The sequence below is a fragment of the Bombus pascuorum genome, chromosome 4, assembly GCF_905332965.1.
Source record: "Bombus pascuorum chromosome 4, iyBomPasc1.1, whole genome shotgun sequence".
NCBI classification, from domain to species: domain Eukaryota; kingdom Metazoa; phylum Arthropoda; class Insecta; order Hymenoptera; family Apidae; genus Bombus; species Bombus pascuorum.
Window position 1 is genome coordinate 1,178,476 of NC_083491.1, and position 27,207 is coordinate 1,205,682.

General features: G+C 39.8%; 2 protein-coding genes across 5 annotated transcripts in view; both read left to right on the plus strand.

The window, feature by feature from the left end:
- The window catches only part of LOC132906402 (matrix metalloproteinase-2), a 117,738-nt gene that overhangs the window by 84,162 nt on the left and 6,369 nt on the right, over positions 1-27,207 (plus strand). For all 4 annotated transcript variants that reach the window (XM_060958566.1, XM_060958565.1, XM_060958567.1 and 1 more), the window contains 3 exons: positions 11,051-11,197; positions 14,665-14,810; positions 21,908-22,066. In XM_060958566.1, the coding sequence (XP_060814549.1) occupies positions 11,051-11,197; positions 14,665-14,810; positions 21,908-22,066 (452 nt within the window). The remainder of the gene's footprint in view (positions 1-11,050; positions 11,198-14,664; positions 14,811-21,907; positions 22,067-27,207) is intronic.
- LOC132906398 (uncharacterized) overlaps positions 1-27,207 on the plus strand; it is a 77,816-nt gene that overhangs the window by 19,515 nt on the left and 31,094 nt on the right. The gene's annotated exons all lie outside the window — the stretch shown is intronic.

Here is a 27,207-nt window from a genome sequence, read left to right on the forward strand (position 1 = left end):
TCCATTTTCAGTTCGTTAAATGAACCGATTCGAGGCAACGTGGACGTTTCTGTTTGCGCTTCTAAACAAAACTAAATGCAAGCTTAATTGTACGTCGATTAAACTTGTACAAATTATCACGATCTTGTACAAAATATTTACAGTTGCAAAGCATACAATTTACGCGATCCGAACGATGTAATTCTTGAACAAATGACCAAGTTTCACGATAATATGTGTAATGTCGTAAATCTCGGGATAATTCAGCTGATCGATTCTCAAGTCTAAAAATCGAGTTTATCGTGAAAGTACTTAAACGAAATACAGGAGTAAACAACAATTAATACCAACCTATAACGGTAAATAATAAATAACAAGTTCCGTGCAATGTCTACCTGAAAATCGGGAATCGATTTTCAACGTCCTGAGCTACCGATCTTTCTCCGTCGATCTTCGATGTTTTAAATAATTATTCTGTGATCTCGTCTGTCTCCGATGTTGCTCTCTGTCCGTCCGTTTGGGAATCGAGTGTCTCTCAAAATGATTGTCCGTAAAGCAAAAGAAAGTTTCACGCTCTGTCCGTGAAACAAAGAAAGTCGTGCTATCCGTAGACAGAGAGAGTCCCTATCACGCGTGAACTCTAGGGAGTTTACATACGTGCAATAGGGTGCAGAAATATCGTATTTGGACACTTTTGAACTAACGTTTCAAACAAATCGCTTTGATCTAATTTTTTGCAACCTTAGCTATTCGTTAAAGATAAAGGCGGAACTTGTGTTTTGATCGGGTTGCACCTAATATCCTAATGTTTATAACAATGGCGAAATTGACGATCCATTTCTGCCAGGCAATCACGAGAATTTCCTATTCCGAATACCGTAACGTTCGTGTTAATTTTCATTCTCATCAACGCATTTGCAATAACGTAGGAAATATTGCCTGCAACATCGATGCATAATACACTCCGAAGGAATTCACCGGCATGAACCAGTGTGCTAATTAATTCTACGTACTACTCCATTCGCGATCCGTGACTAGCATACGCTTCTGCCCATTCATTATGAAAGCAATGTAAACGCAGATTAGAAATTGTGTCGTAAAAACCATCGTACTTTTCTTACCTTTAATGGAAATATCGCGGAGAAAGTTAATTAACGAAAAGGTAATAGAGAACTACCGAGGAATTTAACTAAAACACGAACGCTATCGCTTGGATACTAAGTTTTAAGCATATTATCGTTTATCGTTAGACGAAACTTAAAACGTGCAGCTGACTTTCTCGAACGAACAATGGCCGTAAAATTTGAAACAAGTTTGCGAAGAAAAGTTCGATTTTTAAACGACGTTTGAAATCTCGGAAAATCCAAGTGCGTCGAAACGATCAAAATAAGAGGTAAAATTAGAAATTGCGTTAAACTTTATGGAATTAACGGCTGAACGTTCTCGGAGGAACTGGAAGGAAAAAAGCGAGAAGAAAAAGAAAGGACCAGCCTGTATGCATAAACTGCGTATAATGGATCATGTGTACGGTTGATAAACGGCGTTTGTCAAAAGCAGGCTTTGTCGAATACAGGTGCACGGTATATTCCGCTTGGTGGATGTGACGGAGCGATTCACTCGATCCTGTAGGATCCGCGAACGTCGAAGCTCGTCGTTGACACCGAAGGCACAGAGCGTCGAATGCCACTCGGTTACGGGACGGCTCTCTATAATCTGTCGATCACACGAGCTCCCAGGCAAAGCTTCGAGAGCTTTTTAGCCTGCGACTCGAGTGATTGGATTCGCGGTCGAGGGAATCCCATTGGCAAAGAGAGGATCGGTCACGAGGGTAGAGGGAAGGATTTTCATCCGTCGGTGTACCGTCTCCCCGAGCGCTCGTAAAAACATCTAGGTGAAATAAGAAAAATTGTACGGCTCTGTTGGGACGATTAAAAGTTGCAATTCGATAGTCCTGCGACTCGATAGTTACGGAAACTGGCTTTGCGTTGCGATTAGCCGTCCTATCGATTTCGTTGTATAACGAAATCGTTTTACGACGCGACGCGACACTCGATTTTACTCGATGATAAAATGAATATTCAACCGAGATGGAAATTAACGTAAACGTTAATAGCAGTCGTTTTAAAAAGTACAACGTGTTTCCTAAATTTTTCAACCACCTCTGTTTTTCGCTCCAACTTTTACAAATATTATTTCCAATCTATTTTGTAATTAACGGATGAAATATCGTCTCATCGACGGTACCGTGTTGAACAAAACATTAGCGCGAAACATTGTCCGTGATTTAGCCTGTGAATGCGTTAATGTAATATCACTTGGAAAACCGTTTTAGTGAAATAAATCGATCTTCGTGAACTCGTGACGCGAAGTCACGTCGCTATTGGAAATTTACCGGAATATCGAATACCGGTTCAGCAATCGCAGGTACACAATGCGTTCCGTGGTACGCTGAAACGCCATGAAACAGTTTATAGAATTTCCTATAGAACCGAAAATAGGACTTGTTTCGCGTGATATCGTCGAGGCGGTTTTCCTCTCGATGTTTATTCGACCACGATAACGGAACGGTTTTGTCGGAGAATTCCGATCGACGCGAACGCGTTCGCCTCTGTTCGATCTTTCGTTAAACGCGACAAATTGACAAGTGAAATTTACTTTTCTTCTTCGGCTGTTCTCATCTAGTAAGTAGGTGAGTTCTCGAGCAATCGACGATTATAACTCGAATAACAATGTACGTCGCGAAACGATGTAATTACTCGCGAGTTATTTCGTCCGGCGAGCAGAAAATCGCAACGTAATTTCTACGAGCCAACTCCTACGGCCAACTTCGAACTGCGAATAAAAACGTTACGAATTCGTGTATCCTGTTCGTTGTAACTTTGAAAATTCGCGAGAAAACTGGCACGTATCTCGTTAATCTTTGCAATTCTAAAAATAAATAGATACGAACGAACGTAACGTAAATGGTATCAACGATCGTCGATGTTTTAATCGTCGCAGCAAGAAACGCAAAATAATTCACTCTAGACGCTGAAAAGCTCTCCGCGAACGGAAACTGACACGTTGAGAGTTTCCACGTAAAGTAACGATGGCTCTCCATCTTCTCGTTTTATGCCTGTCGTAAATTTTACGAGTCGAATTCGTGGTTGGTGATTCCGTTGGTCGTTAGAATTGCAAGCACGGTTGTTCTTCGATTGAAACTGGCGAATAGGTAAGTCAAACGGAGAAATAAAGTAAGAGAACTCGATACGTGAACTATGTTTCATCTTTCCCGCGTACCAAACGGATGAACGCCGATATCTTCTATCTTTATATTTGTATTATGTATTTCAAGAATATATCGGTACCGAGGCTCCCGAAATCGAAGGCAAATTAATACAACGTCTCAACGTTCTCCACGCCTCGATTTTTTATATTTCGTGCGACTACGATTGTTTCTTCTCATTCGAAGAAAATGCCAGTTTTCGATGACTTGTTGCCAACGTAGGACGCGGTAGTCTCGATAATCCAAAGTAAAGAGGGTCGTGTTTGGCTCGATTCAAAGAAACTCGACTTGAGCGGACTCAGATTGCTACGAAGTACGTGGGATTTTGTCGCTACGATTTTTCCGCCTCAAATACTATGTTGTTTTTTCTACCACCTATTTCCGTTTTATATATCGACCATCGCGCATCCTCTTATATCTTCCGCTTTTACGCGATTTTCTCACTGGATTCTCGTAATTTTCGATTTTTCTCGTAAATTTCGACACATCTGCTGCGTCGTCAAAGATATCCAACTTTAATAAAACACGTTACTTGCTTTAACGCGAGACTATTCAAAGCTTTGCGAGACAGCGATTTTAAATCGAATCGTTGGCGCGTCATATTTATTTATTCCGTTTTATACGCATTGATTCTTCGACTTATTTCCTCCCTTTCTTCTTCTTTTTTTTTTTTTTTTATATTTGCTGCGCGGTATGTAATCCGCATAATCAAGCGCAGAGTTGACGATAGCTGGGAAAAGAGGAAGGGAGCGCAAACGGGAGCAGAAAATTAATATCGCAGCGTGATGTATCGTTTCATTTTCTACTTTATTTCCTTCGTTCTACTTCGTGCCAGCCCATGAACGTTCGACCATTTTGTTTCGTGGCACGATTTCAATTCACTCTCTCGTTTTACTCGTTATTGTTGAATTCTACATCGTTCCGCAAATTTTAGAAAGGAAGCCTTTCTCTCGTGATACCTGCCACAGCTAGTTTTCTCAACTACCGCTACAAACGATATCTCATCGTTAAAAAAATTCCTTGGCAAAACTACGAGGATCGTAGCAGAATTAAATTTGTATCCTCGTGATACGAGTACAACGTTTCTTTGAAAATATATGATACAACGTTATACGTGTACGATAAATTTTATTTCAAAATGTTGAAATGGTCACCGCTTCTAAGAAAAGTCTACATCTGGTCCTTTTAGTTCTTTCAAGCACCGAAGCCATCGACAGTGTCACGTAAAATCACGAGTCACGAGGCAGATTATAAAAATATAAGAAGGGTGAGCCGAAACACAACTATTAACTTTCTTTTTTTCTATCGCACTTTATTATGTACATAATAATTACAACTGAGTTGGCACGTATAAATTACACCAAGGGTAGAAAGTTAGAGACTCGGTGAAGTTTAGTGACGATATTGTGGCGGAGGAAAGCTAGCGATAGGTGGGTCTAAGGACACGAAAAGAGCTGATTTGTTAAGGATAAGTTTTCATTAGGAGAGTGAGGGGAAATAGACTTTGATGTCAATTGGCTGATTTTCTAGGTTGGTGGGTGAGGAAGGGTGCTAACCGCCCTTGAGAGAAAGTCGCTAACGGAAGATACCTGAACGTGAGAAAAACTGACTTTCCCGTATCTTTCCGTAATAGGCAAAACTATAAAGAACGCTTGTTTTTGGCCTGAAAGACCTTAGCTATGAAAATGGTTTTATAGTGAGTCCTTGAGAATATCGAGGGTACGGTTGCATTAAAAATTTCTACGCGTGTTAGATTATTGGGAAACGTCAAAGAATAATAATATCGGTACGTCTTCACGGCATAGACTTTATAACGTGTTAAAATAAAACGGTCACTGTACAATTAATTTAACAAAATAATGTATGATGTAATAAATCATAAATGAATACCTAATATTTTTCCTTAACATCTTTTTTGCCATTTGAAAAATACAGTGTTAACATATCGAACTTGTTGAAGTGATCACCACCTCTAAGGAAACTCTACATCTGGTCTTTTAGTTTTCTCAAGCACCGAAGCCATCGACAGCGTATAGACAAAAGACTGAGTAGAAGGCAGACCATAGACAGTAGACAGGCTTCAGAGATTTCAGTCATAGAGTAACACTGCTAGCGTGCGGATCTGGATCAGCTCAATTATATTCCTACTTGTACTTACACTTCTGTATTAAAATATATTTCCTACTTTACAATTTATCCACGCGTTCCTCTGTTCACACATCTAATAGTCTCAACAGTAATCTTCAACTGTGTGATATTGTTGAAGTGATCACCAATTTTAAGAAAACTCTACATCTGGTCTTTTGGTTTTCTCAAGCACCGAAGCCATCGACAGCGTATAGACAAAAGACTGGCACGAAGGCAGACCATAGACAGTAGACAGGCTTCAGAGCTTTCAGTCATAGAATAACACTGCTAGCGTGCGGATCTGGATTAGCTCAATTATATTCTTATTTGTATTTACACTTCTGTATTAAAATATATTTTCTACTTTACAATTTATCCACGTTCCTCTGTTCACGCATCTAATAACTTCAACACAAAACGTAGCTACGGTGCTTTCAATACTACGTAGAATGTCGTCGTGTTGATGAACGACAGCCTAGTTAATAAATGTGTGACGCGTTGATATTAGGGTAATTGATCTATCACGTCGTCGGGGTATTGTTCTCGTATCCGAGCAACTTACCGAGTGACGAAATTCAGGTGTTTCTTTTGTTTTTTTGAACGATTTTTCCATCTCTTGGGTATATTTCGCGCGTATACAAAGCCACAGAGAGTCAAAAGAAGAAATTATGGTCGCAAATGCTCATCCCATTGTTCTTACGATCCCATTTTCTTTTTTCTCGTGCTTTTTTTGCACGTTGAAGATACGTCGAAGATGAAAAGGAACAAAAGCTCGCGAGAAATGTTCCACAGACGAAAATTATTCCCTCTTTCCATCTCGGTCCGATCGAACGTCTCGATTATCCCCTTGATCACCTTTTCATTCCATTCGTTTGCTCTGCAATTTTAGATACTAATTGGATATTTTTCTAGCCACGTAAAATAACCGTGTCCGGACCGTTAATTCTCCGAACGCAAACACGCGATACACTTGTGTTTTTAAAAATGGTAGTAAATTCATTTCGAACCGAACAATTATTTTACAAAGGAAAACTGTCGTAAAATTTAAAGAATACGTGTAATATTTCTTCTCCGATTCGCTATTCGTGCATGGAGTGTTAATATCCGAAGCCAGTCGTACATTTCTAACGTATGTAGTATATTGCGAAAGTTACGAATTCTAAACAGGCATCGTACGTTCAGCAGCCATTCAACTTGGTAAAAGGGAGCGATGTACGATCAAAGTTCCAAATACAACGGAAAACCGGAAACAAGAATTTTGAATATGCTAGATGAAAGATGAAAAACAGTGAGAGATATAAAGACCGTGTGTCTACATCAACATGATCAAAGGAGAATACCGCTGGTCTGGCATAATGCAAGTTTGAAAGGAGTTGATAAGACGCGACGTGACGGATACGAACAGCGTAAACGCGAAAATTACAGTGCATCTTGACGACGTGACGTAATGTGACAATCGATATCCATAAAGGACGCACGACTACGCCAAAGTTCGTACAAAGTACAACTTAATTATATAATAAAAAAAGTTTGCCATCCATCCATCAGACTTTCTTCGTCGATTAAACTCTCTTTTTCATTTGACGATTTCGTCGAATCTGTGACATCCCTTTGGACAGCTAAACATCCTTCGTATTTTTAAACTCTTGGATAATATTATCGATGATTGTCAAATGTGACAACGAGTTAACACTAGAACTACCAATCAAATTGACTGGTTTTACAATTTTATTATAAAATTCCTACTTCGTGTTACATCTTCTTCCGCAATAGTGTAATGACTTTCTCAACTATAATTAAAAGAATAATATGATGAATTTTATTTTGCTTTTTATGTATTCAAACTGAAAATAATTTTGTATCGAGACTACTTATACCAATACCAGTCAAAATTACCGGTACTCGTCAAAGTGCAAAAGGGTCCTGCAAGGTGTTTATCGAACCCCATTTAACCAGTTTCCTCGTTTCGTACAACTTGTCACACGTCTTTCAAATTTTTACTCCGTATCCTTCGATATGATGATCGCTAGATGCTAACACTAAAAAATACGATCAAAATGACCGGTTCTACAATTTTACAAATGTGTCGATCCTCGTTTAGGGATGATGGTTCCAGGTGGATTAACACGTTCGTCGCCACGTCGCACATATCTATGCGACGGGTATACTTCCGTGGGGACCCCGTCGCCAAAGTATGGTGACGCTCTTCTTGTTCGAGTTAATTAAATATACGATATTATATATGTATAGGAGGTACAACATGGAAATATTAAAAACGCATTATACCATAATTTTTATTAATTTATATTCTGGATAATATATTACATTATTCTATATCGCGTGGTACTCGTTAAAACATTCCAAACACATTTGGGGTGATTTTGGGCACTTCGAACGATAATTATAGACTCCGTCATCGCTACTCTCCTCACTTTCAAATATATTTTCACGCTATAAATATAAATCACCGATGTACGTCTCACGAGTATGCTTCTCGACTAAATGAAAGATCCGAGATACCTGCCATGAAATCCCTCGGAATACTCCAACTGGAAAGCTTGTCGCTTTCCCCATTTCAGAAATAAGTAATCTTTTCTTTACAATGAATCGAAGGTGATAAACGATGAATTCCTGCTTGTCGCTCTTACATTTTGCGTACCGGCGGTCGGATTTGGGCACCGCAGGAAACTTGACCGAATCACGCTGGGCGACGAACGTGGTAATAATACCAAAAATGTACTACATAACATGGAACTCCTTCTGTAAGAAAGTAACAAATCAATAAATATAAAAATATTCTACTATTACGTGTTTTTTAAAGACCAGTCATTTTCGCTGGTTTTGGTAGAAACAGCTTCGTGTTAACCACCGGTAGTTCTAGTGTTAAACTACCAACGACGCGTATAATAAACGCTTGAATAGATCTCTGTTCCGCGATTGCCACTAAATAGCTGTAGAATATCTGTTCTTAGTTTCCCGTACAACTCGCTTGAAGTTCAGAATTTTATCTTTTTTCCTATAAGGTCGGTTTAAAAGTGATATCGATTGGTCGTTGGTACTTTAGCACCGCCGATGCAACGATATCTCTGTAAATCGTATTTCACTTAAAATTCAACGTTTGATCTAGTAATTTGGGGACACATATAACGTACCAAATATCCGGACGTTGCAGTGTCAGATGAATTTGCAATTCGTCACAAGTGGTACGCAAGCGTGTGTAAATATGTACGTAGCACATATAGAGGCTCGTTCCAACCTGAAACTCGGGTTTCGTTGTTCGGACGAAGACCTTGACGACATTTCCTGCGAACAAGCGTATCCTCGTTGCTCGCTTTCAACCAATTTCCTGGTAAAATAGGGCTCGAAAGCAGCGTTTTGATCGCGTTTTAGCGATGGCAAGAGACGACGCAATGCGTCGCTCGACGTCGCGCCGTTTGGTCGAGTCACGGAGCTGCATAACCGTGTATCCGCATCGCCCGCGGCCCTCCGCGTCAGCTTTTCAGTCTTTCAGCCTCGTTCTGGTACACGGAAAGGGCGAAACGACCTTTCGAAATTCAGCCAGGCCGCGATGCACAGGTGTTCTAGCAAGAAAAGCGAATAAAGCCAGTTCGCTTCGGTTGACTGAATAGAACTTCGCTTGCCCCACCCAGCTGCGTTGCACCGTGTCTCGCAGCTTACTTTCCCTTCCTTCGAACCTTCCTACTGATTTCTTCTTCTAATTAGGCTTCGATGGAACCATCTCGACACGATTTAATTAACGACTACGTCGCGCCTATTTCTTTCTCTCAAAGTCTCCGCGGAAAAAATGCATCCTGATCCGGATCTCGAGCGATCGATCGTTTAATAAATGTAGTTATACTTGAGCAATCTTATTAGCGATTACACGTATTTACATTCGATTCCTATTTACCACGTTCCAAGCACAATCAAGTGCACGAACCAAAGTTCCAGTTCTGCGCTTGTTTGAAATCTCAGGTGGATCGATCGATCGATAACACGGTGCGTATACACTGCCACATGCTTTGGAAATATCGAAAGGAAAGCCAGGTTTCTTCCAGTCGGGTTTAAAGATCGAAACGACGAGTCCGGCGCAAATGTGGCGATCGCTGCGACGCGACATTTCTCAGGAATATAAATCGATCCATCGATAAGGCCCAAGTGGTCTACGCGAGGTGCAATCCTTTTAAGGGATAGCCTGATAGGCTTCGAGCATATCCTGTTTGCGTGCTTTTAAAATGTTCCCGTTTAAAAGCAGGATGACGTTAATTACGGACACGGTGGAAATAAGCGTCGCAGTTTAAAGGCTTGGTTTTATAAGCTGCGCGAACGATGTCGTCAGAATCACGGGATATCCAGTTTCGCTCGATTAAAACGGCCATATCCGTTTCAAGGATCCGAGTAAATAATCGTAGTAATTAATCGTTCGACCTTAACCTTACGCCTTCCAAACGTTTCTTCGAATTATACGTTTCGTTGATATTCGCGCGTTGGAAATTTTTGGTTTCATTCTGCAAGATAAATTTCCAATAGCGACGTGACTTCGCGTCATGAGTTCACGAAGATCGATTTATTTCACTAAAACGGTTTTCCAAGTGATATTACATTAACGCATTCACAGGCTAAATCACGGACAATGTTTCGCGCTAATGTTTTGTTCAACACGGTACCGTCGATGAGACGATATTTCATCCGTTAATTACAAAATAGATTGGAAATAATATTTGTAAAAGTTGAAAGACTTTTAAGATAAATATCACAACGAGTGCATTCCTCTCGTCGTTCATGCGGCAAACGTAAAATTTTAGAAATATCGATAGAATACTCGATCAAAATTTGATTAAAATTCCTCCGATCGTTTGATGGAAAATAGGTCGTTGTAGTACGGAACTTTCCTGCCAGGCTATAAAGCTCGATTATAGGTTCATCCGCAGTTTATTTCAGACTGAAGCCTGATTGTTTACTAAATGTCGGCTTTTTATAGCCATAGGAAACATAAAATCGCTGTTCTCCGTAAAATCGAAGGTACGAGCAACTTTGCTGCGCTTTGTCGATTAGCCAAACGATAGTTTCTCGTTTGATCATTTTTATTCCATACTTAATTATATCGAGAATGAAATTTCCCATTTGCAATTCCTCGGAGTCGCGTCTATCGTTTCCTACAGCGATATGATTCGTCGAGATATATAGCCCTCGCCACGTTGCTGGTAAAATATTCTTTAATCAACTTTCGATGAATCGATCGTGGCGCTTTTGTTTTTTACGTTGAAAATTGTATGAATCTAGCAACGCAACCGTACAATTCGACGAAATATCGGATTTTTGCCAGACTCGGCCGAAGGACGTGTTCCATTCCTAATTTTCCGCGGGAACATAATTCGAACAATTTCACGGGATTTCCGCGTTCCGATATGCAACGATATTTTCCTCATTTCTTTCGTTCTCATTGAGAAATAACGGGCTTTATTCGCTAAAATCGTTGGTCTTTCGAGCAACGATCGAATCGCCTCCCTTTCAGCGTCTCTCGCCGCGAAACGTTTTCTCCGGTTTGCTGGCGTGGTTATTAGATCGAAGCCGCTCTCGAGCAGAGCCGATAAAGAGGACAAAAGCATCGCTCAGCGGTGCGATCGATTTTTGGCGGATTCCTAACGATCTTTCTTTCTTTCTTTCTTTTTGTTACAGCCTGAGAACCGAGCAACCGAGCGGCCTCGACACGGGCGGCGTTCGTTTCGAGCTAAGCAGAGCCCTCGATCTCTGGGCGAGAAACTCGAAGCTTACTTTTCAGGAGGTTAACAGCGATAGGGCGGATATTCTGGTTTACTTTCATAGGTGAGTTCTCGTCTTTTATTGAAATTAGCTGAATCTGAAATTAGCTGGATCGCGATAGCTATCGCTACCACAGCTGTCCGACTTTTCGTATTCCCCTTAAGCTCAGAGGTAATAACGACGGTAATAACGCCCGTATACTTGTTTCGTTACTTCGTCTGGAACATCTCAGAGTATCGAAGGAAAAATATATAAGACGAATAACTTTAAGGAATTCCATTTGCGAAAATATCGTGCACCTTGCGCAAGTATCGCGTATATTTATTTTTCCTAAAGAAAGAACGGACAATCTAGACACCAGGTAGAAATTTAGAGCCAGTAGTACTTTGGAATAAATCGCGAAACTTGGATTACTTAGATATACAGATGTACAGTTGGAGACAAAAGCGAGTGGACAAATAGCGAAGATAGTTAACGATAAAGTCTAATTCATACCTACGTATATATATATTTCAATTTCACTTATTATATATTCCATCGTACGTGGATTGTTCAGTTAATAATGGAAATTAGAATTTACGCTTTTTTTGTACGAATAAATGGCATTTAAAAAAGCGAATAAGCGGAAAGATCGAAAAGGAACGAAAATGGAAATTTTGCTCATACGGCTAGATTTACCTTCTTTTATCCCAGCACAATGCTTTTTAATTAGGAGACGAATTTGAACTTCGCTGAAACCGAACACGGCAGGATCGTTGTTTTTCCATCTTTTTTCCATTTCGTTTTGTCTTTTCTTCTTTTTATCCCGAAACATATTGACGAGTGCATAGCGCCACGGCGTTACATAGCTTTCATGGCCGTCGAGCAATTCGCGCGAACAGCAGATTTTAAATAAACCTCTTCCGTTTAATCATACGCCCGTTCCCAGTTACGCCATTGCGATAAATTTCCCGATAACAAGGAAGTCCGAGAATCGGGCTATTGATTCTCTCTTTGTTTGCTCGTATTATTTCCTTCTCTTTGTTTACCGCCGTGCCTTTATAGACGCGGCTTAAAATCATCGTGCGGATTCGCGTGGATACTATGGTACTATGTTAATATCTTGATAGAAACGTATATCGCGCAAAACGTTTCCATTCGACGAGCTAAACGAAGTAAACGCTTGGAAAAGCCGAAAGTGTTTTACGCTCTTTTCAACGAAAATGTACATCGCCACTTGATTATATCCTGCGATTATATCACCGCGCCGTCAGAACGATACCGTACGATATTAGGTCGTTAGCGGTCGAACGAACAAAAATTTTCAACCACCATAGTTTTAACATAAAAGATATAACTTAGAAAAAACGAAGCTGGCACCCCGCTGGGGGTAGCCGCCCACATGCTATATTATTTTTTTATTTATATTTTTTTTCTTCACCAACAAGATATAACACGTTACCAAATATCCGCAAGGACAAATTGTAAAATAACCAAAATAAAATAAAAAAAAAAAAAAAAACCATAGTTTTATTACATTAACTCTGCAACGGTATTATGCGCCTAAACACGATCGAGCGCTGTATCGAGGAATCGTATACCTCGACCATGAAAGCACATAAAATTACAATTTCAATGATCAAAGAACATCGTTTTGGCGTAATTTAATTTTCGAACAATTTTGGTCTTTTCGCGTCAAAAAATTAGCGGAACGTAAAAATAAGAAAGAGAAGATCTACCACTCCTTCGAAATGATTGAAGCAAAAGTATCCGGAGGGTACGAAATCCCATGGTATAGTATCGAAAACGTTTCGTATTTTTAATTTCTTAATCGATCGTTTTTTTTTATTTTATTTTGGTTTTTTACAATTTGTCCTTATGGACATTTGGTAAAGTGTTATATCTTATTGGTGAAGAAAAAAAATAAAATAAAAATAAATATAGCATGTGGGTGGCTACCCCCAGCGGGGCGCCAGCTTCGTTTTTTCAAAGTTAGATCTTTTATGAGGTCTACTGGGTGTTTCCTTTTTAGTCTTAATCGATCGTTCGAAGCTAATGAACGACTTTACTGGTTTGGAGTTTACGTTAATTTTAATTAATAAAAGAAAAGACGCGTCAGCTGCATCTCGTGATACATTTTTCATGTATTTTCCTATACGCGTGTTGTACGCATATCGTGTAAATCACTTTTAGTTTAGATACGTTATAGCTTAAAATTTCCTTTTTTTTATCGTGAATAGCATCATTTATAGAATGAAATTTCGCTATCGTTATGAAAAAAATAAAGGTGTGCTTGTTGAACCGATATCGGTTCCGCGTATCTGTTAGGTCATCTATATAGAACTCATTTCTCTAACTTATTGGTTTTCCTATAGTTTGTAAGTAACGACGAACTGTTGCATAATGTATACCTAATTTGTGATCAACATCTCGCGCGTAACATCTGTGACGTGCACGAAAGCGCATGGAAGTCTTCGAGCGACTGAATCGAATCGGTTATAATTATTATCGAACGCGTCCCTACCAACCATGTTCGTTTCCTGCGATTTCTCTCTCTCTCTCTTCTAATATTGCGTCTGTCTCTCCTGTCCTCTCGATCAAAATTTAACGAAATTGGGACCTTGGTCGTGTTTCGTCTAAAAAGCATAAATTTAACTTAAATTCGAGTTCGATATACTAACACATAATTAATATGGTATTGGATAGCTTTAATTCAGGGCTCGTAACAAATTATGAAACGTTACTTTGTCGGTTACATGGAACGCGCATCGTAAGATCACGAACTGAAACAAGCAAAGCAGACTTGTCTTACCAATTCTCTCAGGATTATAAAGGTTGCAGTTAACTCTGCTGGTACACGTTTCGATTCCACCATATATAATATAGGAGAGCCGATACCGTTAGCAGAAACAAGCGTCGGAATTAAACGATCGCAAACTATCGATTAAATGCATCTCAGAGGATATAATATTCGTACAGGTCGGCGTGTTAATTCCTAGGTATCGATACTCTTAACGATCGAAAGCGATTTATTCGACAGCCCGTCGAATATTCCGAGACCGTGGCGATAAACACCGAAACTATAGGTCGCGCAGAAATCGAGCGAAAGCAGGAAGAAGGGAAGAATAGGGAAGACGAATGATTCGGTTTGTCGATTAGCCATCCGAATGGTACGATAACAGTGGCGTATCGGCTGTCCGGATAATCGACGAATACTGGCGAACGGAATTTAATTATGGCACGGGGTATGCCACGTCTCGTCCCTGTTCTAGACTCGCTCTAGGGAAACGGCAAATTAAACGAACCGCAAAACGAAGCGAGAGATTGCGCATCGTACGACCGAGATACCGTGAGAACTTGGAGCTGTAGTAACGTCCGAACAAACAGCAAATAGCATAGAAATCGTCAGGTCGCGTTCGCGCGGAAACGTCAGAACACGCGTAACGGGGCGAATTTCCTGCCAATTCTGTCAAGTGGAATAAGTAGCGATAGAATATAATTTGGTTCGATTTAACGTCGATTGGTTTACTCTTCTACGTATTCTGCTTCAGTGGTCATCACGGCGATGGATATCCATTCGATGGGAGAGGCCAGATTCTGGCACATGCGTTCTTTCCTGGTAGAGATCGCGGCGGAGACGTCCATTTCGACGAGGAAGAAATATGGTTGTTGCAGGACGACAACAGCAACGAAGAAGGTAAGAACCCGGCAGCTCAGTGACGAAGGTAGAGAACAGAAATCCGTCCTTTCCTTAAAACTACCCTTTTTCGCTACATCTGCCTGTATGTATGTCGGAGACAGAAGGACAACGGGGCCCCCCGTTGGAATTATTTGGAAAAACCTCAATACTGTAGCATTTACGAAATAACCCAGACACAGTCATTCGAAACTCGAGACAATGAGCTTAGGACTGTAAATATGTAAATACTATAATCATTGTAAATAATATAATTTAACACCCCCCTCCCCTTCCCACTCACCCCCCCCCCCAAAATCCCACAACGCATAAAAGTAATACACCGAGGAGTCCTGTTTTGCGGCCAAGTTTCAGGACAAAATACAACACACACAAGAATACACAAAAATCACGCACCAATGCGACTTAAACCCAAAAAAACAAAAAAATAAACGCAAAAACCGAAAACCCACGACACATATTAGACCATGGCTACGTCGTACCGACGCGTATCGGTACTTTTGCCTAATCCACCCTACAACCGAAATTCATTGTTTATTGTGAATAACATACACATGTAATACTCATCTTCTTGGACAATAAACGTTATAAAAAAAAAAAAAAAAAAACAATGAGCTTAGGCTCGAGGCGACAACCGGTCGCCGAGCGTAGCCACGGTCACGGGATGAACGTTCCACCTAACAGAGAAGTGCCAATATTATAAGACACACGTTGTGTTAACAATCAAACCCCGAGCAGGGACAATGTCGCAGCTACGCGGGTCTGCCTGCAATCTTGTTGGTATCCCCGGCCAATATTCAACAAAACTAACGCGATCGTAAGGAGAGGAAAGTTTTCATCATTCGTTTATTCTTGCGATCTCCTTGGAGAGTTACACATCGTCTTCGAGTGCAGTGTATGTACCGAGCGTCACAGCGAATGTTGCTTTGTGCTTCAAAGTATATTCTGAGCTTAACAAGGAGTTAGCCCGTGGACCGTGGATTCCTCGTATCGAACCTAAGGTCATTGTCATTAGCGTCTAGTTACCGCGGCCACTTGTCCATTTTCTACTATTTATATCTGTGGTAATAAACGCTATCTCGATTGTACAACAACGATGAACAACCCAGGCGAAGATTTACACGCCCCTAATCCAAGCCTTAACGTTAACCCGACATATATATATATTTTTGCTTTTTATTTGGTAGACTATTTACAATCAATTGTCATACGGAATTTTAAGTAAATTATTATGGCGTGGTACTGTAACTTGGATTATAAGAGTTTATAGTATGTTTGATTCTAGTTGAATCTAACGCTTCGATCTAAAAGAGCCTGTATTATATATTAACGTTTGATAATTCGAAACGTACGGATTTTCCTATGTAGAGTTCAACTTTATCCAGACATTTATCCAACTGAACATTCCCTCTGATTCGTTCGATCATAATCGCGGCGTATTTCGCTGAAACTCGGAACGATGCGAATATTTGCGTCGTTAGGAAACCCTGTACCGCGAAACCTTGATTTTTATACAAAAGTATTCTTAACGAAAAGTTTTATACGACGCTACGTGGTTGCTAGAAAAAAGGGCAGAAAGTTTCGACAACTTTTAATTGAAAGCAGAAATACGTCGTACCTAACATCGTTGTACGTGCCAGCAAGTTGGCAAATCGGACGGATTCGTAACTCAAGCGTCTTCAACTAGGAATATCGAGCGAAATCGACGGACCCAACGGTAACGATGAAATTTTAAAGTAACGACGCCTAGCTCGTTCAGATGTCAAAATAAAAATTTCTACGCGTTCCACTTTGTGCAAAGCAGGATTTTGCAATGGCGATGGACGGAAGCAAAGTAAGAGAAAGTTTAAAGGGATTTGCGGATGAAAAGAAAAGATTCCGGAACCGAGAAATTCTCGCAAGAGCGATCGAGCCTTTTTCCATTTGCTGGAGATACGCCAATTCGGTCATTCCGTGAGCCGAAAGAAGAAATAAGAAAACGATCGCCAAAATCTTCCCTCTGTTCCATCATATTGCCATATTGTTATTTTTTATCAAAGCTACGAGAAACGCTAACGATCTAACAGCGTGTCGTGCATTCTGATTTATTGCAATTTAATCAAACTTTTATCGATAATTAAAATGAGAGATAATTTAGATGTCGGCTTAGAGAAGGTTCTATGGTGGCTTGACCTATCCAACACTCGATCCCTGCCAAAGATCTAATTCCGAGACAGCCCAAACACGAAACTCTACGCAAAATCGAAACTTGGAGGCAAATCTGAGACTTAGCGTTAACCTAATGCCTAAATCGATCTCGAAACGTGTTTCGGACTTGGCTGACGTTAAATTGACGCATAAGTCAATCACTATCTAGCTATTAAAGACCCGAGAAGTTGATCGTTCGCTCAACGTATTTCACCTTCTATTTTATGCAATATGATGAAACTTTCGTCGTTACAATTTCGATATTTTCGTTCCTACCGAATAGCAGAATATCGGACGAGAAACTTGAAATTACTAGCGTTTCTTTCTGCTATGTTTGCTTCCTCTTCTTCTTTAAACTACGATTTAACTACGCTTTACCTAAGAGAATGAAACGAATTTTTATGGTACAACTTGGGAAAAGAGAAAAAGTAAATTGGTTAAGAGGATGGATTATTCGGTTCGTTTATTCGCAAGGAAAATCAACTGGAGCAACGATGAAACTGTCGTGTCACTTTTGAAGCAAATGGTCAAGTAACGACTACATACGTTTCCCTATTTTAATTAAAATGTAAGTACAGTAAAGAAAACAGCGAAATTCCCAATTCGCCATATGGGAACGCTTGCTTGAAACCTAGATGCGACTCGATGCGATTTTCTACGATCCACGGTGAGGTTACGACGATTAATTGACCTGATAATGCACGAAGAAAATCGAAATGGTTATTCAGAATCGGTCAACGGCTGTTGCCTGTATCGCGAATTATTACTCGCGGTTCGATTTTGATAGATGGTCGGTGCAATTCCGATTGGCCTCGTTAATAACTCCAGCTTAGCTCTCATTCTCTGCTGCTGGCGTTGCATAGTTTCCATTAGCATGGTCATAATTATCCTGGATTCACCGACATCGTTCAGGGTCCGCCTATTAATAGCGCCGCTAATGCCGATAATTTCGCTAATTTTCCAAAAGTAGCATAAAAATTTTGGCTAAATTGCTGGCTTAAAGAAACAGTCGTCTTCTTCTTTTTCTCCATCTTCGCTCGTAAAACCACCTATCTTTCAGTCTGTTATTTTTTCGAAAATTTTCACGAAAGAAAATGTGGTTTCGAATTTGTCTGCAGTTTTCCTTGTAAACTGTTACACGATGCGTAGAGAGAATGTCAAGTTACGAATCGAACGAATGAAAATCCGACTTAAAATATTTTTTTTTTTTTATTATTTTATTTTATTTTGGTTATTTTACAATTTGTCCTTGCGGACATTTGGTAAAGTGTTATATCTTGTTGGTGAAGAAAAAAAATATAAATAAAAAATAATATAGCATGTGGGCGGCTACCCCCAGCGGGGTACCAGCTTCGTTTTTTTTTTCTAAGTTATATCTTTTATGAGGTCTATTGGGTGTTTCCTTTTTAGTCTTCTTGCGATGTTTGTTGTGTTGCACGCCGACTTAAAATATGTCACGGAATCGTAAACTTTGGAAAATTCGTTCTCCTATTATCGAGACGAAGCTTCTGTGTGGGTAATATTCGGCGATGTTGGTGTCAGTTAGGAACAACTAATGTCGTATCTGACACATACCGTCGGGAACCACAGGACGCTTGCAAACGACGAGAAACCGGAACATCACGATCAGCAAATCCATCGGAAAATTAGCATCCTCCTAGAATAGTCTTGACACGAATTCATCTGGAATTCTGACGTAGCACGAGAGATTTTTCGAGCAACCGATTTATCGATAAATTCTTTGCCGGATTTAACGTTGATATTGCAAAAACGTTACCGTGCAAATACAGGGTGAGTCGGAAATCGTAGCGCAACGTTTGACGTAACGTTTATTCGTCCGAAAATTTGAGCTCGATTTTCTCAGAAACGAAGCGTCGTAAGAAAAACTTGTATTCTATATTTTCGACTTATTTTTTCACGTAGAATCACCTCGTGTTCGATCGTACCGTCGCTGTAAGAATTTTGTTTGAAAAGTGCGTTATATCTTTGTAAAAATTCTTTAATGTAGCGTTGTCGTTACACTTTTGCAGATTTATATTTATTGTAATCGCGCAAGCATCCGCTATCCAAATAATTTGTACGCAACAACCTAAATGGAGAAGGTACACGAAGGTACGACGAGAGTGGTGTAATTTCTGTAAAAAACTCGCTGGAATATCGAGGCTCGGAAATCTGAAGAGCCCTTCGAGGACGACCGTAATCCGTTCCACTTATTTTCATGCTCGTCCTCGAGCAGGCTTTTGATTAAGAGCACTTGACTCCCGGTATATTGCAGCTAGCTGCTGTTAACATCGAGATTTCGAAGTATGTATCACGACGACGCGACACGCTGAAAGTTCGTAACGAGGAAACTTCAGCGAGAAGATCGCGCCGCGCCACGGATGCCACGCTAGGCCTTTGCATCAACGCCCTTCCTTTGATTGACGTTTTGCGATGTGCTTGCAGTCACTACGCAAATTGCACTTGTCGAGATTACGCTACTTGCCTTCTCTCTTGACCTTCTCCGCGTCATATTCGTAATTTACAGAGTCTGTTCCTTTTTTACTCGTACGCCGTATATTTTTACAATCCGAAGAAAACAAGGAATATAGAGGGGAAAAACGCGATAAATTTGAATTCCATTTGGTAATCCCATTTTAAATTCTTTGATGTGTTGCAGGAAAACTCTACATCTTTTCTGGTGTTTAGTTTTCTCAGTCCTCGAAGCCATCGAGTGTTGTTTATCTCTAAATCGATTTGAAAAGCCTCTCAGACTCTCGTAGCCTTTTCTAGGAACATGCCATGCACAGATGGTGCAACGGAGGTATAGACGGGCCAATTTTCGTAATTAGATAAAAACCCATAGGTGCGTGGCTTCGGAGCTCTGTTGCAAAGTAACGCTGCCAGCGTGCGGATCTGCACCAGTATACACCGTACTTATACTTACTTAAATATATTTCTATTATACATTCATCCACGCGTTCCTCTTTATTCCATTTCGAGATAAACCTCAACACGATGTAACACCAGGTGTAAGTTCCCTCAGGCTTTCACGAGCCCAGTTTTCCAAGTTTATGCCGCTCGTGGCTTTGTGTTCTTTTAGAAAAGTGTTCCCGACATTTCGCTAACATTTCATTCGAAAGGACAATACTTGCACGCAGATATATCAATCCGTATGAAATATTAATGGACGCAGTTTGTTATATTCTATACGCTAACGTTATGCGATCTTCCGATATTTTTATATTTTTCGTGCTACGTACCACGCATACGTATTACCTTTCTCCACGTTCTACGTATTTCATTTGTATCATTTTTAGGTCTTACGTACACGAACGCGTGTTTGTCACGTAAAATAATAATGAATTTAAGGAGAAAAGAAACTTTTATTTTTCTCTTTTGTTTACAATACACTTCCGAGCTCTAGACGTGACCGTTCAAGACTATCTGACTGCTCTACTGCTCTTACTGAGGAAAACTCGGTGTGGGTGTTCCCTTTGGAATTCAGAACGCGGATTCGTTGTCCACACTTTTTGGTGGAAAAGTGAGGGTAATGATCCGCGATGCCCATTGGTAAATGAATTAGGTAGTAAAGACAAGGAGAGCTAGATATGGCTCGTGGGCATCCTTGTTCATGGGAAAACTCTTATCTTGCCAGACACCCGCTTTCTCCGTATTAGGTAAGAGCGTGAAACAAACATAAACCGAAAATGTTTACGTGAAGGAAACTGAAACTGAACAGATTCGGTTTATGTCGTCTTCTTAGGCCTGTTGCGAGTTAATAGAACAATAGATAGGTCTTGGCGTCCGAATCTCGCAAGGACCGTCACATCTGGCGTGCCACATGGTAAAAAGGAAAATTGATTCGTGACATGTTCCTCGAGTCTAAAGAGTCACGTTATAGTTATTTTATATAAAATTATCGTGTTATTTAATTGTACGAACACCGTTCCGAGTTAAGCTATTTTCTTCTTCTTTATACGCGATTTTGTCGTCTCGTTACATTAATTTCTTTTCTTTTCTTCGAAGATACGCTACTTCGTCTTTCAGAGTAGAATATCTCGACGAAGAAACGAGAAATTGATGCAGATTTTCTGGATGATACGCCGGAAAGAAGACGATCGCATTTATTCGCTTTTCGTAGCGACTGAACGCGCGCTTCTTTTATCGCCAGCCTCGCGAGCTTTAATTTTATGATTTCGACCCACATCTCACAACGAACGTCCCGAATGCGAAACGAGACGGAAGGAAGATAAAAAGCCATGAAAAGGAAAGTACGTTAACGCGAAACTCGAGCTTCCGTCAAACCGTCGACAAATTTTGATATCCCTCTGATAAACGACCCAAAGTGACTGATATTATCAGACGTCGATTACCGTTTACTCCGTTTTTATTTATCTATTTCGTGGACGTTTTTATCTGGTTCGTCGTTTAGGCGAAACGTAAAATAACTTTTACAAACTAAATTCGTAAAATAATTTCTACGTTGCTGGTGTTTGCTTCGATCGAAAATTCGATATTCGTTTCAAATATCGTTCGAGATATTAAAGAAAGAACGGTGGGTAGCACGAAACGAGTTTATTGAAAGAATATTTCTCAGTATCCACGAAATAACGGTTGCTATCGAGAAAACAAAACCCTTCTTCCGATATCATATATTTTACAACTAAAAATATACGGATATCGAGAGAGACCTTTTCGAAATAGCGTCCAAACGATCTGCCATTCTCGCGAGATTCGTTCCTCGTATAATGGAAGTATCTTTCGTCCGATCCTCTTTACTTAGTTTCTTAACGATAACGATTTCTCTTGCTTTTTCTCGCGAAAGAAGGTTGGAAGAAGACGCGAATAACGGAAATAAGAAGGTATAGATAGGGGAATGAATAACCGAGTAACAGGGCAAAGTTTGAAACGGTTCTTTTGCCTTTCAGGAACCAGCCTTTTCGCGGTGGCCGCGCATGAATTTGGCCATTCTCTTGGCTTAGCGCACAGCTCGGTTTCTGGAGCGCTCATGTATCCCTGGTACCAAGGATTGAGCTCTAATTACGAGTTGCCGGAAGACGACAGACACGGTATTCAGCAAATGTACGGTGAGTGAGTTTGCATATTCGATAATTTCGTTGCCATAATAACAATGATTATAATACTCTACGCTTTCGCCTACTAATTTTGCGGACGACTCGAATCACAAACGAACGGACAATGCTACGGTGTTAGGTAGAATCGATAAAGAAAACGATCGAATCATGCGCGTCCTACGATAAATAATTAACGAACTCAAGGTCCATTTGTGTACTTTTACGTCTACACCCCGGGTCGAAGGGGAAACCATTCGCGCAACCTTACGTTTCTGTCTGGTTTTTGCGATATGATTTACGTGTAGCGGCACGTGAGCTACGGGACAATTCGAATCATGTTGTTCTTTTGCCTCGGAGTATCGATATCGTTAGGATGTACATACATTATTGTAATAATAAACAAACTCCGAAACACCGTCGAACAAAGTCGAATTTAAACTTTCCGCTACTCCCCCGAGTATAAATAAACGAGCGCGATCGTAGGATGACCAGTTCTTCGATCTCAGTCTTGAGCAATTTTATTCTCTCTTCAGTTAGTATCGAGCGTTCTTATCGAACATTCTTTTAACGACCGGTATCGAGCGATCTATGGTTGACTCTGAGTTACATTTATAATATTTTAAAATATATTTGACGCTTTAAAAATGAAGTAATCTCGTCTAAACAACGACTCGACCAACCACCCTCCACATACGTCTAGCATTTTCAGATATCACGATATAGCAGCTCCATTTTAAACGCGCAAACTATTCAATTTCTAAACACTGATAACGTAAATCAGACGCTGTGAGATGGAACTCGATTATCTAAAGAGTAAAAATATCTAAAGGTACAACCTTTTCTTGTAATACGTTTGACCTACCTGAAGCTCGAACGCGTTAAGTTTGGGTTAGGTCAGGCATCAATCACGCGTAACACCAGCGATGCTGGTTCTTTCGATATTTCCACGGAGGAAAAACGTAGAAAAGCCGCGCATAACTGTCGACCGGTTAACAAGATTGTTCTCTCGTATATTCGTCTGCCGATCCTTCGGCAAGTTGGTTTTCATTCGTTCCAGAGAAGCGCGCAAAACCTAGTAACGCGCGGTCGTATGAAAATCCGAAGGTACGGACTGAAAGTACGAAAGTGCTCGCGAAAGGGCATAATTGAAGTTTGAAATATACATGGTCGACCGACGAAATTCAGGATAAATCGAGAAAACAATTTCGCGAAATAATCGCGACGGTAAAGCGTAGAAAGATGTCCCCGCGGTTGGTAACAACAGGGTGAAATGAAACGTGAATAAAATATAAAGAACGGCCGTCCCCTTTCCCTTTCCCTTTGCTTCTAGCGGGATACAGGCCGTAGATTCGGGTGATTTAGCGTATGAGAAAGGTTTCCAGCCTCCCAGACCCGGATCGCAAATGCATTCCACTTGCCCCTTCCGCTTCTGTTTTTGTCCTCCCTCGTTCCCGCTATTCCACTCTTTCTTTCCTCCTCTTTCCTCTTTAAACGCGTTTCTCCGTTTCTACCTCTTATACCGGCCAATTTCTTCTTTTATTCCTTCATCCCGACTCCCCCGATTTTATTCATCACCGTGATTTTCTCTTTTTTTTTCCTTCGCATCCTCCAATCCGCCATCTCTTTCCTCTATTCCCTCTGCTCTTCTTCGCTTTTCTCTTCTGCTTCCTCTTTTCTAACTTTGGATCACGCAGTCGTTAATTTTTCCTGTATATTGTTCGTACTTTCCATCTCCACCGTATCCTTTTTGTCTTTCTCGTCGTTTTACGTCACCTTGTTTTCTCTTCGTCATTTCCCACGTTCATTTTCGCTCTTTACATTTTTCCAACGCTAAGTCTTTATCCTCTTTTTTTAGCCGCGATGATGTATGTTCGTTGGAGTTTGCAGGAAAGAATATTCTGACGAAGAAAACGTCTTTGTCGTAGGACCTTGTTCTTGCGCAGGATAAGAGCTACTTAATCCACGAATCAAGTAGATCGTTTAGGTCGTTTCGTTTAGGGATATAATTGTTATAACGTAACGTGATTCTTATACAAATTGTATAAATTCATACAGGTAGATCTGTTTTTTATTTCTGCGCGTACAACATACTGGACAGAGTTTAACCGAGAAAAACTAGGACAGCGTCTATTAAAGCACGTAAATAAGTTCGTGTAACATTGTCGCAAAGACTGGGCTAGTAACGCAACGATAATTTTATTCAAACGACCATTCCACGTGGAAAGGCGTGTTCTTCAACGACAAACGCGTCATTCTCTCGTTTTAAACTTTTTTCTTTAGAAAAGATTTTCTTCAGCAGTAACGATTGCTTTCGTTTAAACAGTCGCGTGGTCGACGTCGTTCGTCAATTTCGGAAATTTCCAGATAAATTCTCTTTTTAACGAAACGCGAGCCTTTGAGCGTGCAGTTGCGTTTCTACTCGTACGCGGTGTATCTATTAGATCGTCCGAAAAGTTTCTTTCGTTTTATAAGAAAATAATGGATGTACAACATTTTCCGTTTTATATTATTTTATCGAATTACGTACGATCCATTTTGCTATATCAAGATAAAAATCACAACGTTCGATAGATTAGGTTTCATGTTTCATCTATTACCTTGCATTAATTATTAATTTATTAACATTAGTTACCCAATTACTTGACACGACGGATCAGGTCCGCAGACTAAAAGGACAATACCCTTTAGATTGAAGCGTTAGATTCAACTAGAGTAGAGATTCAACACGCCAAGATAATTTACTTATAATTCTCAATGAGAATTAATTATAAAATTCTTCCAAATAAGAAAAGAAGAAATTTTTCATTGGCAATACCAGACGAATCGGCAAGATTTTTATGTTTCATATATTTTTTATAATACCTTATACACGGTGCCAAAAATATGCAGAATGGACATGTTCGATAGCGATAGTAGCAATGACGAGCATTACTTTGAACCTGACAAGATAGTAGACGACGATAGTGCTTCAGGCAGTGGAAACGGACTCCTTTCAACGAGAAATCGGATCGCGACCTTAATATACTCATAGTTAAAGAAGAAATATCCAAATTCAGTAACAGACATAACATAAGACCACCAAAACCCACTAGTTACTCAATTACTTGACACGACGGATCAGGTCCGCAAGCTAAAAAGACAATACCCCTTAGATTGAAGCGTTAGATTCAACTAGAGTCAAACATACTATAAACTCTTATAATCCAAGTTACAGTACCACGCCAAAATAGTTTACTTATAATTCTCAATGAGAATTGAATGAAAAATTCTTCTAAATAAAAACAAAGAAATTTTTCATTGGCAATACCAGGCAATACCAATACTTGACACGACGGATCAGGTCCGCAGACTAAAAAGACAATACCCCTTAGATTGAAGCGTTAGATTCAACTAGAGTCAAACATACTATAAACTCTTATAATCCAAGTTACAGTACCACGCCAAAATAGTTTACTTATAATTCTCAATGAGAATTGAATGAAAAATTCTTCTAAATAAAAACAAAGAAATTTTTCATTGGCAATACCAGGCAATACCAATACTTGACACGACGGATCAGGTCCGCAGACTAAAAAGACAATACCTCTTAGATTGAAGCGTTAGATTCAACTAGAGTCAAACATACTATAAACTCTTATAATCCAAGTTACAGTACCACGCCAAAATAGTTTACTTATAATTCTCAATGAGAATTGATTATAAAATTCTTCCAAATAAGAAAAGAAGAAATTTTTCATTGGCAATGCCAAACGAATCGGCAAGATTTCTATGTTTCATATATTTTTTATAACACCTTATACACGGTGCCAAAAATATGCAGAATGGACATGTTCGATAGCGATAGTAGCGACGACGAGCATTATTTTGAACCTGACAAGATAGTAGACGACGATAGTGCTTCAGGCAGTGGAAACGAACTTCTTTCAACGAGAAATCGGTTCGCGACCTTAATATACTCACAGTTAAAGAAGAAATATCAAAATTCAGTAACAGATATAACATAAGAGTTAACAACTACGAAAACCCAATTAGTTGACACGACGGATCAGATCCGCAGGCTAAAAAGCATTACCCTCTAGATTTAAATACGATAATCATTTATTATTCACGTTATAGTACCACGCTAGAATAATTTACTTATAATTCTCAATGAGAATTGTTCGTAAAATTCTTCCAAATAAAAAAACAAATGTTTGTATAAAGATGCATCGTTGTAAAAGACGTGTCTGTAAAAGAAAAGCACTTTCCGGACAATCTGATATTTCCGTATTCGATGCTTCAAAGGACAAATGTTTCGATTTACTCCGTTCGTTTTTAAACTCCATTTGAATCATAAATAGTTAGCAATCCTATCGTTACTGACGATGTTTTTGAATTTCATTCGAAAATAAACAGAGAAATATAGGCAACGATATTTTTACGAAAACAGAAAACAGAAAATCGAATTTTGCGATACTCTTATGTGCTAACACGATCATCGCCTTCGTTCACGGTATCGACTATCCTTGTAAAAGAAGAACAGCGAATAGGTGCTCGTGCCGTTGTGGTTTCGGGAATATTTACCTACGAATAAACCGATGGTCGCGTGAAACGAATGTGGTACTACTTGAAAAAGCAAACTTCGTGTGTATTTGCAATGTTCATTTGTAGTATAGGTTATCGGCTGAATACGTATACGGTGCAACGCACAGTGCAGATATAAAAATCGCTCGACAAACTTTCGTTCGCGATAAAAACACATCGCGATACGACGGCTTTTCACAGCTTCCGCTATTTATCGATCGGGCTATGTGTCACGAGAACATGCAAAAATCCTAACTTAAATGAAAACGAACTGCAGGACGTTAGCGTTTTTGTCTTTGTTCGAATTCCGTGCAGAGTACAACCGCGCAATCTTAACCACCGGTACAGATTAGCGTGATTAGGTGAATAATCGCGGCTTGTACGTAAAATGGAAGTACGTAAGATGCTCTGTAAATATTTCATCTAAAATCTTCCAACGTAACTACTACGAGAAATTACAAGCTTCATACGTGTTAGAACTTTAAACTCTTGCCATCTCCTAACGTCCGATCGTGTTTCTATTCGTTTGGTCGTTTTATGATCGTTCGTGTAAACGAAGCATGCAAATTAAGCACGTTGCCGATACGTAA